The sequence below is a fragment of the Mus musculus genome, chromosome 17, assembly GCF_000001635.26.
Source record: "Mus musculus strain C57BL/6J chromosome 17, GRCm38.p6 C57BL/6J".
NCBI lineage: Eukaryota > Metazoa > Chordata > Mammalia > Rodentia > Muridae > Mus > Mus musculus.
In genome coordinates, this window is record NC_000083.6 from 33,742,341 (window position 1) to 33,763,012 (window position 20,672).

General features: G+C 48.2%; 1 protein-coding gene and 1 long non-coding RNA gene across 4 annotated transcripts; one reads left to right on the plus strand and one right to left on the minus strand.

Annotated features, from left to right (window-relative positions):
* Positions 1–143: 143 nt before the first annotated feature.
* Rab11b (RAB11B, member RAS oncogene family) lies at positions 144–18,146 on the minus strand. 3 transcript variants are annotated; one of them, NM_008997.3, is made up of 5 exons: positions 17,883–18,146; positions 7,442–7,637; positions 6,527–6,720; positions 6,170–6,250; positions 144–5,473 (listed from the first exon to the last, which is right to left on the minus strand). In NM_008997.3, exons 1-5 carry the CDS (start codon positions 17,920–17,922, stop codon positions 5,328–5,330), a joined length of 657 nt encoding a protein of 218 aa, NP_033023.1. In that variant the 5' UTR covers positions 17,923–18,146; the 3' UTR covers positions 144–5,327. The 3 variants fall into 3 exon arrangements, with proteins under 3 accessions (NP_033023.1, XP_006523950.1, XP_030105459.1); XM_006523887.4 differs by having other exon boundaries at positions 4,257–5,473; positions 17,713–18,001; XM_030249599.1 differs by having other exon boundaries at positions 4,257–5,473; positions 17,703–18,000.
* Positions 17,518–19,527, plus strand: Gm17251. The gene is made up of 2 exons (XR_003952408.1): positions 17,518–18,247; positions 19,202–19,527. It is a non-coding gene; the product is annotated as a predicted gene, 17251 (long non-coding RNA).
* Positions 19,528–20,672: the final 1,145 nt, after the last annotated feature.

The following is a 20,672-nucleotide window of genomic DNA, read 5'->3' on the forward strand; positions in this document are numbered from 1 at the left end:
GAAAGAAAGAAAGAAAGAAAGAAAGAAAGAAAGAAAGAAAGAAAATAAAAATAATCAACACAAAAACAAAATTTCCAAAACAAGAAAATACCTTTGTCCTAGTTAGGGTTTCTCTTGCTGTGATGAAGCATCATGACAAAAATGCAAGTTGAGAAGGAAAGGGTTTATTGGCTCACACTTCATACTGTAATCCATCACTGAAGAAGGTCAAGACAGGACCTCAAACAGGGTAAGGTCCTGGAGGCTGAAGCCAATGCAGAAGATGAGTGCTGCTTATCAGCTTGCTCTTCATGGCTTGCTTAGCCTTTCTTACAGAACCCAGAACCACCAACCCAGGGGAGACACAACCTACAATGGACCGGGCCCTCTAGCCCCATCAATCACTAATTCAGAAAATGCTTTATAGCTGGAACTTATGCAGGCATTTTTTTTTCAACTGATAGTCTCTTCTTTCAGATGTGTCTAGCTTGGGTCAAGTTGACATTAAGCCAGCCAAAATAATCTTCTAATACTAACCAAGTACCAAAATTATCCCAGACTCTTCATTCTCTGACTGCTCCGGCTCCCTTGGTCCAGAATAGTTATTCATCTTCCCAACAGCCCCTTCCAACTCACATCCAATCAAACTTCTAGCCACATCGCCTGTCTAAGATCATTTTAGTTGCCGTGACAAAGGGTTTGGGAGCAGGATATTGGAAAGAGGAGGGTCAGTTGGATAATTCGGCAGGTAAGGGTGCCCACCACCAAGCCTCACAACTTCAGTTTGATCCCTGGAACCCACACAGTGAAGAAGAATCAATTCCAGAAAATAAATTGTCCACTAAGCTCAGATAGACAGACAGACAGGCAGGCAGGCAGACATAGAATATAATTTTTTAAAGTATAGATGCTTATTTAATTCACTATTCTGATGACTGAGAGGTCTAGGAGCAAGGTGCAACATCTGGTGAAGAACTTCTTACAACTTTGTAACGTGGCAGAAGGAATTGCAAGGTGAGACGCTAAGTGTGCCGAGCTGGGTCTCTCTTCCTCATCTTATGAAGCTGCAATGCTGTCATGGGAGCCCTACTCTGATGACCTCATCTGTTTCTAGTTAACTCAGAAAGGTCACACTTCCCAACACCACTAACATATTGTTTCAGGTTCGGATCAGAGTTTCGAGGCCACCCACTGAGGTTTCCAGGGTCTACTGTTCCAGGACAGAGAATTGCACTAGGACATATGGTTAGAAATAGAGTCTAGGGCTGAATGGTGGCTTAGTGGCTAAGAGCACTTGCTGTGTAAGCAAGAAGACCAGACCTTGAGTGCCATCATCCATGTAATAAACCAAGTGTCACCCTGCACACATCTGTGATCCCAGCACTGATGATGCAGGGAGAAGGGGATTGCTTGGGCTTGCTGGGAGAAATCCTACCTCAAATAGAGGAAGACACTTTCTAACTTACCTCTGGTACTCTCCATAGGTATATGCGCATCTCTACACACATATGAACATACACCATGCAGACATGACAAACTCAACATATACATATATAAAGAGACAAAAAGAGAAAGTTTATAAAGAAAAGGAAAGATGGAAATGGCTTTGTGATTAATAGCACAGGTTGCTCTACTAGAGGACTCAGGTTCAATTCCCAGCACTCACATGGCAGTTTACAACTATTTGTAACTCCAGTTGACATGTTCATCTGACCTCTGTGGAAACTGCATGCATGTGGTATACAGACATACATGCAGTCAAAACATGCATACACATAATGTTTCAAAAAGAAAGAAAAAGCAAGCTGGGCATAGTGGTACATGCCTTTAATCCCAGCATTCAGGAGGTAGAGGCAGGTAGATCTCTTGAGTTCAGGGCCACCCTGGATTACAAATCAAGGCCTGGACAGCAAGAGCTCTGTGAGCTGAGGGGAAAATATGTACTCAGACATGCTAAGCCACAAGGTTCATGATTCATTAGAGGTGCATTAGCATTGTACCTGCTTCCCCACATTTTTATATCTTGGGCTTTCTCTTTTTCCTGTATAGTCCTGGAATTTGCTATGTAGACCAGACTGGCCTCAAACTAAGGGATACTCCTGCCTCCCAAGTTCACGGGCTTTCTTGAGCAGGTTCCGTTTGTTGCATGTGGGGAAGGGTTTTCAGTAGTTTTGTGTTTTTGTCTTTCATGTGTTGGTCTTTGTAGTGTTTTCTCCAGTCCCTTGCTACACTATGACAGTTACAAACCCAACGATTCTATAATAAAAGTTTGTTTGGCTTAGACTTAGCCCTGGATATTCTGCCTCTAGTTCTAGTCTAGTCCCTACCTGGACACAGCAGCTAAAAGCTTGACCAAACAATAAAATGAGTTGCTTATGCACTAATTTTATTTTTGTTGTGAAAGACAATGCTAGTATAGGTGAGTGCAGGCATGTGCATCCTGTAAGAGCCTACAACATCCCTAGCTGCAAGCTTTTGACTAGGCTCACGGTACCAAATGTGAACTCACTTCTGTGGAATGGGCTTTAGATTTAATCAGAAAGGAACTGCTACTCGTAAGTCATGCCACTATGGCACCAGCAGGCATATCTTGCCTAACATGTTAGTACTGTAGCAGGGTCTACAGGCAGAGCTGTCAAAGACAGTTCTCCTCTAGCTGCTACACAGCTTCTGGCACTATGAAAGCTAGGCAGGAAGCTTCCAGATCAGTTCTCCTTGATTTTTCCATTTCTTACAACCAAAGCATATAATGTGTTGCATGGACATTGCATATCTACTTACGTGTGTACACTGTGAGAGCATCAGTGTATACTCTATGTGGATACATTTGTGTGTGCACATTGCATGTGGCTATGTGCACATTTGTGTGTGCAAATAGTCTCTCCTAAGGGTCCAGGTGGGAGGACAACTTTATAGGGAGTCCTCATCTTTCACATGGTTTGAGACAGGGTCTTTCTTGTTTTACCTCTACAGAAGCTAGTCCACGAGCTTCTGAATACCCTGGCTCTGCCTCTCATTTCCCCGAAGGATTGTTGACATTACAGGTGTTTACATTGAGTCCAACTTTGTGAGTTCTGGGAGCTGTACTCATGCAGCACTTTTACCTAGAGCCTTTGCCCCCACCCAGTGACATTTGTTTTGTAAAAATATTTAGTGTCATGTGGAAATCAGAAGACAACTTGGAGTTGGTTCTTCCAGTACGTCAACTCCATTGGCAGTTCCTGCGAGCTGAGTCTTAGACCTATGCTACCTCCTGCTTATGTCTGCTAGACAGTCCACCTTCCATCATAGCTTTGGCCAAGGGTAACTTCTGGATTGTGAGATGCCCATAAAATCCACCCCAACTTCTTTGGGGTCTTTAGTTTTTCCTTTTTTTTTTTTTTTAATTTAAATTTTATTTTCTTAGACAGGGTCTTATGTAGCTGAGGCTGGCCTTGAACTCCTGATCTCCTGTCACCACCTCCAAAGTATGAGGTAACAAGTCTGAGCCACTGTGCCCAGCTTGGATCTGAGAGATGTATCTGGGATTGACCACTTCCCTCTTCCAACACACACAAGGAGGCTACATTCATTCCAGAATCAGGAGGCAGGACACCCCCAGGTTCTCTTCATTTAGAGATGAGGGTTTCTAGAATAGCTGGCTGTATTTGGATTGTAAGATTTCCTTCAGGGGTGGAGAAGAACACATCTCGTTACTTACTATCTGCTTTGGGTACAGGAACAAGGGCAATGGGTTCTGGGAAGCGCCAGTGAAGATCAAGAGCTGCTCACCTTGTAGTCACTGTTGCCCTCTACTGTCCCCATCAAGTGTCATTCTTGAGTAAAGACAGCCATGGTAGAGCTGACATCACCCACTGTTATCAAGCACACCTTCCTTGCCAGGACTCCAGATAAGGAGTCCATTGTTGGCAGCAGATGGAAGTGGCAAGCATGCTCATGCTTCCCATTCACACCAGGGGGCATCCTAGGCCTGTCAATCCTAGATACAAACGATTTGGGAAAGGCTGGTACAACTTCTCCTTAAACTGTTCCAAGTGAAGGCTGCCACTTCAGGTCACCATCATTTCCTTCCTCCATACTACAGGAGCCACTTGCAGAGGACTCACTCTCCCCTCCTTGGAGCCCAAGATCCTTATCTCACAGCCTACTGTGCAAGATCAGCATGTCTGCCCACTGTCTTCAGCAGGTACTACGCTAACCTACTATTGGGGACACGTAAAAGGGCCCTGGTTCAGGTGCATCATTTGGTGGAGAGAAAGAAGACAGAAGCTGAGTGGTAGGTTTCTGTACAGAAGTGGCTTATACATTTTAGTAACGGGCAACAGTGCAAGGGCTACAGGGAGAATAAGAGTTCGAGAGCTGGGGTTTGGCGTAAATTTTACAAAGTGTATAAAGAATCTGTTCTCTACAATAACAAAAACCAAAGGCTACAAGAGCAGTTGTATATACAAAACACGAAGATATTGCTTCACTTGCAGACAGGTTCCTGACCAGACACGGAGACGAGACAGAGAAGTGGGGATGGGCAGAGGAGAGCGCTGCGTGCAGAGGAGGAGGGAGAGGGGCAAGGGTGTCTTCTCCCAGCATAAATCTACAGGCAGGAGCAGGAGTGCGCAGGCCTGGGAATGCTGGAGGCCGTGCTGGCACTGGCTATGGTGGTGTAGGCAGGAGGCAGAGCCCAGAATGTCCACCTGCTCAGCCTCTGATGCCTGGCTCTTCGGGTATCAGCTCAGAGAGAGTTTGGGATGAGGATACAGGGCCAGCTGGTCAACTGGCCAGAGAGGAAAGGCGGTTTCGATCTCTGAAGTCTGGAAAACAGGAGAAGCAGGTTCCTTCCACTCATCTTCCTCACCTCTGGCTGGCCTTGTCCATCCTACCAACCTCCCTATCCTGTCAAGATGCCCACAATATCCAAGAGCAGGTACATAAGCAAGGGGCTTTTAGCTTCTCTTGAGCAGGCAGGACAGGAGAGGCCACTGGACTCCTGCTCTTCCTGGGCCATTGGGCTGGCAGGCGGAGCTCACTTGGAGGGTGGGAGCAGCCTGTCCTAGAGGGACAAGGGAGGGGCCGGGAGGACACTGGTGAAGGGCTGGCCAAGGATCGAGGACGTGCACGCACGCTGGGTCAAAGTGCAGGGCAAGCCGGGCAGTGGTGGCGCACGCCTTTAATCCCAGCACTTGGGAGGCAGAGGCAGGTGGATTTCTGAGTTCGAGGCCAGCCTGGTTGACAGAGTGAGTCCCAGGACTGCCAGGGCTACACAGAGAAACCCTGTCTCGAAAAACCAAAAAAAACCAAGAAAAACAAAACAAAACAAACCAAAACCAAAAGAAAAAGAAAGTGCAGGGCAGTCACAGGCTCTGGCAGCACTGCAGCTTGTTGGGTCTCTGTCCATCGGTGGTGGGTGGCACACTGATGTCCACCACGTTGTTGCCAGGGGACTCATCGTGGGCTGCACGGTCAGCGATTTGCTTCTGTGACACAATACGGTAGATTTCTGCAACAGGGAGGATGTCGTGAGCAAGCTGTGTACCCTAGGGAAGGCAATTTACCTTTCTGCAGGGTATTGGCTAGATGATTCCTAATCTCCAACTCGACAGAGCCTAGAATCACTTGGGAGAAGGGCCTCTGAGCACGCCCGTCGGGGAGGATCTTGATGACATTAATTGACGTGGGCAGAGCCATTCCCTGCAGGGGATGCTCAGCTGTTTAGTGGAGAAAGGGAGCGAAGTGGTAGCTTGCATGGATCCCCAGTCTCCTGACTGTGATGGCATGACCAGCTGCTTCTAGTACCTTAAGCTGACAGCCAAAATAAATGCCGAATTTGCCCCTTTTTTAGAGTATTTTATCATAGCAATAGGAAACAAAGACAATTCTCCACCACACTGTAGGGAACCCCTACCACATCACAGTAAAACAGAATTCGGGGTTGGGCTCTTGGAGGTTCCCAGGCACAGCCAAGTGGGCAGGGGCAGGAGCAAGTCACAGAACCGGTCCTATCTAACCCAGGCTGCTTGTTCCTTCCTTCCCCTGCAGACCCAGAAGGGCCCACATCACAGGGACTTAGGTGAGGACCTCTGTGTCCACATGCCAGCAAGGGCTAGCTATGTCCTGATTCTGTGGGGCAAGGAAGGTCTATACTGGGTCCTACACATAAAGCACTTCCTAACGGCCACCCAGACCCGGGGCCCACCTGTGAGGATGTTCTTGAATGCTTCCTCTACATTGGTGGAATCCAAGGCTGAGGTCTCAATGAAGGACAAGTTGTTCTTTTCTGGAAAAGAGAAAATTCTCTCTAAATAAGAGGGTCTGGCTCCCACACCCCTCTCACGACACTCCCCTCCAGGACCATACCTGCCCACCTGCCAACTCAGGATCTGAAGAGTTGCTGCTAGTAGGTGGGACCACTGAGGGACAAGAGGCTGAACACAAGCACTATGACTATGAGCCTTGACACTGGAGGAGGTGGGTGCCGGACTTCTAGATGTTTCTCTGAACCTGTCCAGTCTAGTTCTCAGAGCACAGTCTGGCATGTCTGCCACAAGCTCACCTGCAAAGGCACGGGCCTCATCAGTGGGCACAGCCCGAAGGTGGCGCAGGTCACTCTTGTTGCCCACCAGCATGATGACAATGTTGCTATCTGCATGATCCCGCAGCTCCTTCAGCCAGCGCTCCACGTTCTCATATGTCAAGTGCTTGGCAATGTCATATACCAGCAGTGCACCCACTGCACCACGGTAGTACCTGCAGAGTAAGTACAGATAGGAGCCTTAGATGGGAGGGCGGTGGCAGCCTCATGGAAACCCTACAGGATGGCCCAAGCACAGGGCCCAGAAGGGGCAGTCGTCCTATCTTTGAAGGAGGCCCTTCAGGAATGGGAGAGACTGAGGAGGGAATTTGGGGCTCAGTAATAGAAGACACTCAAAGGCCATCAATAGAAGGAGAAGATACAGCAGCCGTGTAGGGAAAAGGCTGCAACCAGGCAGAAGTGCCAGTGTCCACTGTGCAAACAGGCCTGTACCACAGATGGGACCATTTCCATCCTCTGGGGATAAAGGACCCATGATGAGGCCATGGTGAAGAAAATGCAAAGCACAACAAATGAGGTGAGGCAACAGCCAGGGGGTTGGGGGTCACAAAGAGGCAATCTGGGTGGGTCTTAGCAACTGGGAGGCAAAATGTATGCTAAGACTGGGAGAAGATGCCAGGAATAGAAAAGCAGGTAGGCTGCCTGGGTGAGGTTGGGTGAAAATGGAAGGCCTAAGCTAGACCTTCACTGTCTACCCAGTAATAACCTCACAGCCAGGTTGCGCAATAGGCTGGATATTGGTCTGCCTCTGGGTCCCACAGCCCTGATCTCAAATTTTCCATGCTCTAGTTCAGCCCCTACATACCCTTCCAAGCTCCCATGACATATATCCACACACCCCTGCTATCTCTAGGTCTTGACCCTAGCTAAACTCACGCAGAGGTAATGGCACGGTAGCGCTCCTGGCCAGCAGTGTCCCAGATCTGAGCCTTGATGGTCTTGCCGTCCACCTGAATGCTGCGAGTGGCGAACTCCACTCCGATGGTACTCTTGCTCTCTAGGTTGAATTCGTTTCTGGTGAAGCGTGACAGCAGGTTGCTCTTACCTACACCTGAGTCCCCAATAAGCACCACTTGCGGGCAGGGAGAGAGGGAGGAGAGGTGAGGATCCGGCAGCAACCAATGTTTCCCATATCCACCCAGCAAACCTGCATGGTGGCTCCCTGATTTCTGCCACCCACGGATTTTCCCACGCTGGGACACACTGGTAAGTGGAAGCTTCAGAAACAGCACAGGTGCCTTCGCCTGTCTCTTGCCTTCAGAGGAAGATTGTCCCAGCTAGAATATGGTGACATTCCAGGCCATACTGTAGGAGGGTGGCTTGAAACTCACCAACCTGACAGCTGAGTAAGTCAAGAATGGTCACAGAAAGAAAGGTCTGAAGTTGAGTGACCTTGAACAAGTCACTTAACCTTTCTGGGCCACCTATTCTACATGTGTGAACAGGAAGGCAGCTGGCCTACTTGAAAGATGGAAATGAGAGTACACAGAGTCAGGAACCAGCCAGCATGCAGTACAAAGAAGGGACACAGGTGAGCACGTCATTATTACAATGGCTTTGTTCAGGGCACAGGATGGGTTACTATCTATTAGAGTTTGTGTCCGGTGTTTTAAGTAACAGGAAGCAATGCACCTCCCTGTCCATGCTTCTTCTCCAGCTGCTTCAGACAACACTGACAGTCAAATGAACAACAGGAATATGCGTTCTGGCTGCAGTCTAGACACAGCTGGCCACCACTCCTGCCTGAGGTCAGGATTACTCTACTCAGTGCTCCTAGAGGGTCCCATCACTGTCATCTCTTTATAAGGTTGATATGTAAGTGTGTATGGCTTCCTTTAGCCTAAAAACTAGCCTTGTAACAGTGACAGGCAGAAAAGGTCTCTAACCCTGTGAATGCCTCCTTGCAGCTGGAGCCAATCATGAAGATATGAACCTCGGGCTGCAGCTCAGATGATAGACTGCCTACCATGGGTCAAGCCCTTGGTTCAGTCTCCAGCACCGCATAAACAGAGCATGGTGGTGCATGCCTGTAATAACAGAACTGTAATCCCAGAACTCCCGAAGTGGAGGCAGGCTGATTAGAAATCTAAGATCTTTAATCCCAGCACTTGGGAGGCCAGCCTGGTCTACATATCAAGCTCCAGGCCATTCAAACCTACACAGTGAGACCCTGTCTCAAAAAGCCATGTCTGCCCCCAGGGACAGGGCCTGGGAGGGCTGTTCTTAGTCCCAGGATTCACCATGCATGTGTTCACATGTACACATGCTCACATTTCTGTTCACATGTACACAATGCAGATGTGATTGGCAGTAGGCATCTAATCAGATACCTTAGCCAGAAAGCTTGTGGTCCCTGGAAGCAGAGGTGTGGAACTCTGTAGCTGAGGTGGGCCTACCAGTGGAGAGCCAAGGGAGGGCTGCAGGCTTGGTCATCCAAGGCCTGAGGAATAGGAAAGAGTATTCACCCAGGATCTGGCTCCCAGCCTAGGGAGAGACAGGCATGGCAGGGCCACAGACTGAACCTGAGCTCTCTGGCCCTACTGAGTGTGTGAGAGACAAACAGTGGGAGAGCTCTCAGGAGGAACCTAGGACCTACCTGGGAGTTTTAAGGCCTGGAGGGCTCAAGGCCCAACAGGTAGCCCCCTTCCCTTCCTACAGTCAAGTGAGCTGCTCAGTTTACATGTCTGATTTTTCTTTCTTGAAAAGAATACATTTTTGTGGGGTGAAGAGAAAGGGGAAAGAAAGAGGACAGTGAGACAGGGTAGTCCTGCTGACCCCTAACTTCATCGTCCTGCCTCAGTCTCCTAAGTGCTGGGATTATAGGAGTGAACCAAAAGGCCAGGCTAGGAATACATTCTCTTGATGCTTTACCTCTCCAAGCACTGCCCTAATTTCCTCCTTTCTGCACACTTAACCCCTACAAAGTACTATCTATACTTCTGTCTCTGCCTCCAGTTCTCCAAGGCTTCACAGGCCCCAGACTGAGCATTGTCATCCAGGGTATAGGGAGTGGGAGGAGCATTCATCTTTGGATCAGGAGCCAATGGTGCAGTGGAAAAGATACAGTCAGGCAACAGACTTGAGGCTGAGCTCACTAGCCCTGCTAAGCAGGCTGAGGGGCACATAATAGGAAGAACCCTCAGGAGGAACTCAGGACCCCCCCCCCCCCCAGTGAATATACCAACCTACAGACATCCTAGGGGCTACAAGAAAGAGGTCAACTATCACTGCCTTGTCCCCATGCAGCAGCTCAGAGGGCCCTCCTTCTCCTACACTGTTTCTTCCTGTGCTTCAGTGGTGCCACACTACCCATGTTAGAGCTGCTGCAAGCTATCCTTCTACTTGAAAATAAAAGGGAGCCACATAACTGGGTCCCCAGACTTCTGGCTGTAAATACTGCTGGTGACTCTTACATTAACCTCCATTCTGCAAGCTCAGATTGGTGCACCCTCTGCCTTTATATCCTGACAGAGCCCCACATTTCAAATCAGCACAACAGAATAGTCTCCTGCTCACCCAATCTACTCACTAGGTGCTACCTTCACCTTCCTGGGCTCAGTCAATGACTCACTCAACTTGAAAGGTACTCATGACAACCACCGATAGTCATCTTCAGTTCTTTCTTCCTCTCAGACTCTAAGATCAATCCTGCATCCCCTTTGTAACTGAAGGGACACTAGAATGCTTCTGGGGACCCATGTAGGTTCCATCAGATGGCTTCAGATGCTGAAGACATACAGAATTATACGTATATGTGTACTTTCTTTTGAGATAGGGTCTCATGTAGCACAAGCTGGCCTCCAATTGACGATGTACCTGAGAAATACCTAGAAATACTTATCATTTTGCCTTTCCTCTTGAGTGTGGGGACTATAGGTATTTGGTACCATGCCTACCTGGTGTATTTGATACTAGGGCTGAGAATCCAGGGTCTCATGCATTCTAGGAAAGCGCTCTACCAATTGAGCTACATCCCTAGCCCTGTATATGTACTTGTGTATACAAATTCAGTTGCTAGACAAAGTATAAGTGTGTGTGTGTGTTTATCCCTGCTACCTTCAAAGGCCAGGTTGTCTGTCATCTTACACTGTTATCACAGAATCAGCCTTCTTTTGAGGTCCCAGCCAAAAGCTTGTACTCCTCACGGCCACAAGAAAACATCTGTGAGCACTAGAGCCATACTGCTTGCCCCAGCCAGGGACTTACGAGCAGAAGAACTTAGATGGGTCCTAAGTCCCTAAGAATCAAAGCCCAGGTCCTCCCTGGGGCCTACAAGGCACAGCACTATGTGTCCTGAAACCTCTTCCCCTTCCTTCTCTCTCCCACATGCTCTAGCCAGCTACATGGGCTCCCGCTCTGCCCCTAATACATCAAACACAGTCCTAACTTAGGACCTTTACACAGAGTATTCTTGCCTGATCGTTCTTTCTCTGGCCCTTGCCTCATGTCTTTGTAAGCCTGTGGATGCCACTTGGTCAAGAAGACCCTCTCCACAATCCTATTTTAACTACTTTCCCAACCCTCCCCATTCTCTGTCCTAGGCCCCTCCCTCTAAGCCCCCAGCTATTGCAACCCTCATATGTGTCTAGTTTCACTCTTTTCTTTTTTGTGGCTATCTGCGCTATAAGCAGGACTCTTGTTCCCTGTTGTATCTCCAGGCCTAACACAGGGCCTGGTATACATCAAGTGCCAACAAATGTCTGTGGAATAAATAAGCACACCCCAAAGCAGGTGGAAGGGTCTCCCCTGCCTACCTTGTCCAAATCAACCTGTAACATACTGGGAGGATGCCCAGGTCACCTCAGGGCACAGGTGAGAATGAGGCAAAACAGGGAACCCAACCCATTTCACCTTTGGGAATGGTTGCTTTAGAGCCAAGAATAATAAGACTGAGGCAGGCTTAACGATGAAGCAGGCACAGTGTTACATGCCTATAATTCCAGGCCTCGGGAGATTGCAGCAAGAGAATTTTGAGTTTAAAGACAGACTGGGCTACATAGTAAACTCAATGTCAGCTTGAATTATATTTTGAGTCCCTGTCTCAATGGACAAACAGTACTGAGGATGCTGCTCAGTTGGTACAGTGCTTGTCTAAATACGCATTAAGCCCTGGGTTCGATCCCTAGCACTGCATTAAACTGAGTGTGGTGGGCATAAAGCCAAGCCTGATGGTATACCCTGAAATTACTCTGGAGATGGAGGCAGAAGATCAGAAGTTCATTATTATCCTTGGTTATATAGTGAGTTTGAAACAGGCCTAAGCTTCATGAGACTCTTAAAAACAAAATAAGCCTGTTGTGGTGGCACATGCCTTTAATCCTAGCATTGGATTGGAAAACTAGTGTAGGCCAGCCAGGGATATACTGTGAGAACCTATCTCAAAACAAACCCACAAAAACAAAACTACAAAACAAACAACACCCCACCACCACCACAATCCACAAACTGATTACTAAGAGAGAGAACAAAAAGAGGCTGTTTAGATGACAAACACCGCTCGCTCGCACACCCGCGCTCGCTAGCGCTCTCTCTCTCTCTCTCTCTCTCTCTCTCTCTCTCTCTTCCTTCCTCCCTCTCCCCTCTTCTCTTTCTGCTGTCACCTTGTCTCTCTCTCCCAATAAAACCTCTTCTACGTGAAAAAAAGATGGCAAACACCACCTCATACAGCCCATTTTATAGAAAAGGAGACTGAGGTTCAGTTGAGGAATGAGAACCCTGCTATGATCAGGGAAGTGGAAACAAAGCAGGAGTCAGAGCCTGTGTTTATGTGCAGATTTGCCCCCAAACCCCCAATCACATTCACCAAGCAATACATGTCCAGAGCAACTTGCCTGGGAAAATGTCTAGGCAGGATGTGAAGTCAGGTCTCTAAAACAAGGCCTTTCTCTTCCATCTTAGTCTCATGTCTTCCCTGTCATTCTCCTTACATCTCTGTCATACAACTCAGGGGTCCTGGTTCTCCCCCTAGAGGCAGTGAAACCCAGCGCACCTCAGCCTGCCTATTTCCCAGGTTCAAAACACCTGAGCAGTCATCAGGGATAGCCAACAAACTCTGACTCCTCATCAAGATCCACTAGTCTGTGAGACTCCTCAGTTCAGGCTTTCATTCCCCATGCAGACTATCACATGGCCTGGTTCACAAGACATGTAATGACAGGCTTAGCATCCTTCCAAGACTCTCTGGGTACCCAAAATGTCAAATTCTGGGAGAGGGGGCAACATTTGGGATATAAATAAATAAATAATTAAAAATAAAAATAAAAATAAATAATTAAAAATTTTAATAAATAATTAAAAATAAAGGATAGTTGTGGAGCTAGTAGACAAGAGCCTATAATCCAGAGCCAAGAACTTCTAACAACACGGGTTGGGGTATTGACTGACTTCTGAGCCATACAGAAACAAGCTGAACTGCGGGAATCTCTCTCCACAGCATCTGCCCTTCGCTTCCTTCTCTCAGGAGCTGCCACAGCCAGAACTTTGTTGCTCATTCTCATGCCCACAGAAGTAACCTGGAAAATGTGCCCTGCTCAGGCGGCCTCTCACACCCTCGCTGTCTTCTCAGTCCTGCCTCTGTTGCACAGCCTCAGGGACCCTCAGCCACAGCACCTGCACTACGACCAGGACGGGACCTGGAGCCAAGCTCACGCCCAAATGACTCAGGGCCACCCCAGGGACAGACGCAAATGTCAATAATCCCACAGCAGTCAGGGCTACTCAACCCTGGAGACCAAATCCCCAGTCCAAGGTTACACACTTAGAACAAGAATGCACAGACCAGGCTGAGAGTCAATAGACCATGCCCAGGGGAACAGCAGGAAGGCGAGGCTGCTCGGGCCATCCCTGGCACAAGGTGCCCAGTATACCAGAGTGGTGACTGGACTGGCTCTACATGTAGAATGGGTGTGAAATGTCATTGTCAAGAAAACAAGTGATCAGTTGTCTTGGGAAAATAATGGGCCCTTCAGGACACAGCCCCCAGCATTTCCAAAGAAGTTGGTGGCTTTGCTGGCTGGGAAACGGTCCCCCTGGATATGTCATTTGGCTGCTTGAACAGGCAAGTCCAGTTGGCAAAAACAAAGATCTGACACCTCTCAGGAGCCCTGGATGCTCTGGCCTGTCCTGACAGGACAGCAGCCCTGGAGACCCACTGTAGGAAAGGTGCACTCTATGAAGTGGCTCGAACTAGCCCAGGCACTAGCACAGGGGAGGATTCTTGCCTTCATCTCTGAGGCTAGCGAGTCCCTAGCACAGCAGGCCCCGCAGACAAGCTGCCTAGTCTGATGTACTTGGCAGAGGATTACAAATTTTAGGGCTAGCCCTGTCCCTGGTGTCCTTTCTATGTCCTTGGGCACGGGTGGGTACAACTTAAAATAACAGAATTCCTGTGCTTCCTACAGGATCTATGTCCTTGAAGACTGGGTGGGCACTAATGGCTGGGAACTCTGGAGCTTGGATGGTCAAAGTGCAATAACCCTAAGTCAGTGTTCCTCAGAGAAATCACAGCTATCCCTGGGGATCCACCAGTAGGTTAGGAAAATGGCCAGTGGCTGACAGGAGAAAATGGTGGGAGAAGAAATGTGAGGATCTATAATTAGGTACAAATAAACAACCTCACTCCTGGGGCTGAAGAAACTATTTATGGAGGAAAACAAATGGCATGTGGCCACCCACTCTTGAGACCTCTTGGCCCCAGCCTTAAGGACAAAGGGGCCAAAGTGTGATGTGGCTGCCAAAAACTGTTTGTGTATGAGCCAAGCACTGTCTCAAGCACAGACTTGTGGCCCTCCATGTCAAAGAAATGTGACCAAAGCCTAGGATAAGGAGGTAGAGACAGACAAAGTTGGTGGATCCAGCCCTAGGGTTTGGGGGTGGGGCAAGGCTCCAGACTACTATACTTCCTGAGTTCCTACGGGTGGCAAAGAGAGCCACAAAGTGACAAAATCAGCCCCTGTAAACACTTTTAGTGCAACCATAGATTTTTTTTTCCTTGAGACAAGGTCTTGCTACATAGCATAGGTTGACCTTGAATTTATCTTCTTGCCACTGAATATAAGATGACTCTCCAAGGCTGACCAGGTCACCACCATTGTTATAATGGCTGACCTGCCCTAAGCCTGAGCCTCTGAAGGCTGTGAGTCTCAAAAGGGACTGGCAGGTGCAGTGTATTCACATTCTGAGGGATTTGCCATATACAGGCAAGTGAAGATAGTGGCCTGTCTGCTGCTAGCTCTCTTCCCTTTTCGTTTCCTAGCACTCCTTTTTCTAATTTAATGGTTTAAAGTCTGAATGGAAAGGACAAATGTTAATCCTCAGATGAGATGGAAGGAATGGAGAGGACACCTAGGGTAAGCACAGACAGAATGCTAACCTTGGGGGTTAGGCAGCTACTGTGACTTACTGAAGAAGGTACCTGCCAGACCAGGAAAGGAGGCCAGTGGGGGAGGGCAGTCGGGGCAGGCGGCCACTCCCCCACTGCCAGCTGCTGCAGGAGCTGATTGGTGCTTCCAGGAAGTGAGTTCTGGAGACAAGTACCAGTAATGGCAAAGGAGTTCCATTGCCCCTGACCTAGTAACTGCTCTTCTGGGAACGCACATCAAGGAACTAGCCCACAGGGCAAAGAGAGGACTAGGGCACACATTCAATGCCAGGCTATTTATAACAGTAAAAAGCCGAAAACAAGCAGGGAATGATCACAGATGCCTGGATGTGCTGACTGGAAGAGAACAGATCCCCTGCCCTGCCTAGAAGCTTCCTCTGGGTGGTCTGAGTGGGGACAGGCCCCTAACAGAGCAGGATTTGAATCTGTCCCACCCATCACCAGAGAGCCTTTCAAATCTCTGGTCTCCAAAACCTTTCCAAAACGTACTCTGCCTCTAAAGTGATACCCGGAATCTAACACCTGCTAATTGGTCTCACATCTGGATAGAGCCCACTCCCAGCCCATGGTGCTGTGTGGTAATCATATCTTTGCAGAAATCTGTCTGGCTCCATCTCAGGAGCCTTTTGCCCCAAGGATACCCCAGTACCTCCACAGTCCCAAGATGCCAAGGCTAGCTTTGAGGACCAGGACACACTCCCAGAAGGGCAAAGGTATGTCCCCTGAGGATCCAGGAGTTAGCTCTCAAAATCATTCACTATCAATCAGGGAGTCCAGCATGAATGGTTAGAGGACCCAAAAGCTCAGTTTGGCATAGAAGGTGTCACAATGCCAGAGATCCCTAAATATGCTCATCAGAAAATGAGGAACCCCAATGACACGGACAGAGGCTCACTAAGTAGGAAAGCTCTTCCTGTAATTGGATACATATGTGTTGAAGGAAGGAGGTATAACAACTGTCTTTTCCATATCTAAGCTTCAATCTTTGCCCCTAAACTTAACCTCTAAGTGGTAAGATCTGTCTTGGGCTCAACCTTGCTCCACCCTTAGGAACCTGCCTTTCTGAACTTGTTTCCCCCCCCCGCCCCCCCCACTTTTTTTTTTAAAGACATACTATGGATGTGTAACCTAAGTTAGCTTTTAAAAAATTTAAAAGAAGCCGGGCGTGGTGGCACATGCCTTTAATCCCAGCACTTGGGAGGCAGAGGCAGGCGGATCTGTGAGTTCGAGGCCAGCCTGGTCTACAAAGTGAGTGCCAGGACTACACAGAGAAACCCTGTCTCGAAAAAAAAAAAAAAAATACAAGAAAAATCTCATTCTGTTGACTTGCCACTCCCACCTCACCCGTTTATGTAGACCAGGCTTGCCTTGAACTCATGGAGCTCTGTCTGTCTCTGCTTCCTGAAGCTGGGATTAAAGGTGTGTGACACCACACTCTGCTAAATTACACGATTTTTTTTCAGTTTATCTCTATATGTGATGTGGAGTACCTGTGACGGGCAGAAGACAATTTGCAGACTCTCTTCCACCATGAAGGTCCCAAGATTGAACTCAGGTCATCAGGCCTGGCAGTGTACACAAATACCTACGCTACCTCACCATCCCAGATTGGCTCTGAACTGCAAAGAAATCCTGTCTTAAGTCAGGGTTTCTATTCCTGCACAAACATCATGACCAAGAAGCAAGCTGGGGAGGAAAGAGTTTGTTCGGCTTACACTTCCATACTGCTGTTCATCACCCAAGGAAGTCAGGACTGGAACTCAAGCAGGTCAGAAAGCAGGAGCTGGTGCAGAGGCCATGGAGGGATGTTCTTTACTGGCTTGCTTTCCCCTGGCTTGCTCAGCCTGCTCTCTGATAAAACCCAAGGCTGCCAGCCCAGAGATGGTCCTACTTACAAGGGGCCTTTCCTCCTTGATCACTAATTGAGAAAATGTCTTACGGTTGGATCTTATGGAGGCATTTCCTCAACTGAAGCTCCTTTCTCTGTGGTAACTCCAGCTGTGTCAAGTTGACACAAAACTAGCCAGTACATCCTCCTACCTCCAACTCTGAGTACTGGGATTGCAGGTGTGCACCACTACTGGCCTGTTTCCTGGATAATATGGGCTGTATAAACTAATAAGGAGGAGTAAAAGGGACCATTATTAAAAAGTTTCAGAATAGTACAGGTACTGCATTTAACGTTGTCCATGTGTGGTTTTTCTTTTTTTCCTTTGAGAAAGGGTTCCAGTAATCCAGCCTGGCCTCTGCACTTTTGATCTTCCTACCTCTGCCTCCCAAGTGTTGCGACTACAGGCCTGCACCATCACCAAGGCGGTGTTAGTGATAAAATCCAGGGCTTTGAGCATGCTGCTGCTAGGAATGCTACCAACTGAATCACTTCTCCATGAATATCAAGAGTTTGAACTAGTCGACAGACAGGCCCCAATCTACCCAATTCCAAAGCACCATAATATAGGGTTCCTGCACATGATCCAGGCTCCACTCCAAGGTAGGCCCCGGGTGTGTCAGTCAGTCCTAGAAGGCTCACACCAATCAGGCTTTGTGGGCACGCCCACAACCTTCTCCTTCGCCTTAACACCAGCTACAATCCTGCTTTCAACGCAGTCCGCCCGCCAAACCCAGGAAAGCCCCGCCCCTCGGGACGCCCCGCCCCAACGGCCTCTCCTACCACCTCGGGCCCCACCCCCCCAAGGCCCCGGCCCCGCCCCGGCGCATCCGGGGTCCGTAGGCCTCGCCGAGCCTCCCTTTCCTCACCACTGCGTACTAGGGCCCGAAGCCTAGCGAACTCCACTTGCCCCGGCTTCCTCCGACTCCCAGCCCGGATAGGCCCCGTTGAAGTCCGGGCCTCCACCCTGAGCTCTCTGTTCCTGTAGCACGGCTTCGGCCCTCCAGTCGCTACCGCCACCTCGCCTGTCTGTACCCCACAAGGCGCACCTTTGAATAGGTAATCGTACTCGTCGTCCCGGGTCCCCATTGTCCTGGCGCTTCCGGCGGGATCGGCGACTCCGCAGCCCCACCACAAACACCCGTCGGGGGCGGAACCGGCGCCGCGTAGAGCGGCGGTCTAAAGGCCAGTCAACGGTGAAAGCGGTAGTGACAGGCACCTGGACAAGCCAATCAGGCTGAGAAACCGAGCTCGGGGGGTAGGAGCCTCCTGGGATCCACCCTTCTAGCCCTCGGTCTCCCGGAGAAAGGCGGAAGGAATGCGGACCTTTTTGAAATGACAGATTCAGCAGCCTATCAAAAGCAGATGGGGGAAGGCGGGACGGAACACTTGAACAATGAAGTGGATTGACAGAGTGCGTAACCAATGAGAGACTGAACTCAGACTGGGCCTTCCAGCGAACCTGTAGGGGAAGGGAAATTGAGCTACCTCTAGGTGACGTTACGGACTTTAACGTCCTGATGACATCATAGATCAGTGGGTCTCCTCCGACCTCTTATTCTAGCCCCATAAATGACCATTTCCGGGCGTATGTTCGTTGATTGGGGGTGCCTTCTCTGGGTTGCAGTTCCCCAGTTCTTTGTTTAAATACAAAGCTTATGTCAGTACCTCCAAAACAAATGGGGATCCTAGGCTTTTTTATTTGTTCCTCTTCTCAAAAAGTTCTCTTGTTTTCTGCTTTCACCATTACTCATATTTTTTCTTTTCTTTTTTTAAGACAGGTTTTTCACTATGAAACCCTAGCTAGACTGGAATTGGTGATATGGATCAGACTATACCTGTCTGATTTTCTTTTTTCTTTATTGTTTTTTTTTTTTTTTTTTTTTTTTTTTTTTGTGACAGGGTCGCACCATGTAGCCCTGGCCATCTGGAACTTGCCCTGTATAGACCAGGCTGGCCTTGAACACAGAGAGCTGCCTGTCTCTGCCTCCCAAGTGCTGGGATTAGAGGCATTGGCCACCACCACCCAGCTTGATTTTGTTTGTTTGCTTGTTTGTTTGTTTGTTTGTTTGTTTGTTGAGACGAGGCCTCAAGTTACCCTGACTAGCTTCATATTGAAGAGGGAGTAGAGATAGAGAAAGGGAGAGAGAGTGGCAAGGAGGGGGGTGGAGAGAGAAGAGGAGAGGCCGGCCAGGGAGAAGGGGCAGAGTGTAGGATAAGAGAGGAGGGGGGCAAACAGCCCCTTTTCTAGTGAGTTAGTCATACCTAGCTATTGCCAGGTAACTGGGAGCCTAGAAGGAATGATAACAATACATATTTACTTTGAACTAACTTCTTTTTTTCTTGTTCTGTTTTATTTGGAGCACAGGGTCTCCCTGCCTAGAACCTGATATTTAACACTGAGAGATCCACCTGGCTCTGCGCCGCTAAACACGCCACCTCGTGCTAGCCAACTTTGAACTTATGATTCTCTTGTACACTGGTAACTTGGAAGTTACCTCTCGGGGGCTGGAGAGATGGCTCAGTGGTTAAGAGACTGACTGCTCTTCCAGAGGTCCTGAGTTCAATTCCAAGCACATGGTGGCTCACAACCATCTGTAATGGGATCTGATGCCCTCTTCTGGTTTGTCTGAAGACAGATACAGTGTACTCGTCACATATATAAAATAAATAAATAAAATCTTTTTTTAAAAATTTACCTCTCTGATTTCATTTTCTTTCTCTGCTTGTGTATTCCTGAGATTATGTGGCTCATTTGGGCCATGAAGTCTTTGTTTAACAGATATTAAGAGATTGGGAGAATAGTAAGGAACAGCAATGCAGCTTAATTTTATTTATGTGTATGTGTGTTATGTTTGCATGTTGTGCACTATGTGTTTGCAGTGCCCATAGAGGTCAGAGATGATGTTGGATCCTTAACTGGAGTAATAGACAGTTGTGATCCACCATGTGGGCACTGGGAATCAAACCTGGGTCTTCTGTAAGAGCAGCCAATGATCTTAACCACTGAGAAATCTCTCAAGCTGGAAGCTAAATTAATTAGAATGCAAAGGCTTGATTTCAATCCCTAGCACTGAAGTGGGGGAAAAGTTATTACTGGCACTATAACAGGTGTTTAGAAGCTGCTTTGGGGCTGAAAATGGGGCTCAAATGAGAGTTCTTAGTATGCACATAAACTGGGTGTGGTGGCATATGCCATTAGGAGAGTTGAGTCCAAGGTCATCTCCTGCCACATATGGAGTTTGAGGCCCTTACTAAAACAAACAAAAATAAGAGGCTAGAGAGATAACTCATCCACTAAGATCACATTCTGTTCTTATAGAAGACCCAGGTTTGATTCTCAGTACCAACATGGTGGCTTACAACCATCTGTAACCACAGTTTCAGGGGATCTGAAACCTTAGGGTCCTGTATTCATGTTTCTTTTTCTTTTCTTTCTCTCTCTCTCTCTCTCTCTCTCTCTCTCTCTCTCTCTCTCTTTCTTTCTTTCTTTCTTTCTTTTTTTGCTTTGTTTTGGTTTGGTTTTGGTTTGTTTTGGTTTTTGGTTTTTTGAGACAGGGTTTTTCTGTGTAGCCCTGGCTGTCCTGGAACTCACACTGTAGACCAGGCTGTCCTGGAACTCAGAAATCCTCTGCCTCCTGAGTGCTGGGATTGAAGGCGTGCACCACCACGCCCGGGTTCATCCTTTTTTTCTTAAGTTTTTATTTTTGGAGACAGGGTCTCTCTGTGTAGTCTTGCCAGTCCTAGAACTCACTATTGAGTCAAGATTAGTCTTGAACTCACAGAAATCTGTGTGACTCTGCCTCAGTAGTGCTGAGGTCAAAGATGTGTGTCTCTAT

What these genes read in the sequence shown, in the direction of transcription:
- Rab11b (XM_030249599.1), bottom strand. Translation starts at nt 17,922, where the DNA reads ATGGGGACCCGGGACGACGAGTACGATTACCTATTCAAAGGTGCGCCT. An exon ending in TACCGTGCCATTACCTCTGC is followed by an intron (nt 6,721 to 7,441) that starts GTGAGTTTAGCT and finishes CTTACTCTGCAG; the next exon opens with GTACTACCGTGGTGCAGTGG. An exon ending in TGAGGCCCGTGCCTTTGCAG is followed by an intron (nt 6,251 to 6,526) that starts GTGAGCTTGTGG and finishes TCTCTTTTCCAG; the next exon opens with AAAAGAACAACTTGTCCTTC.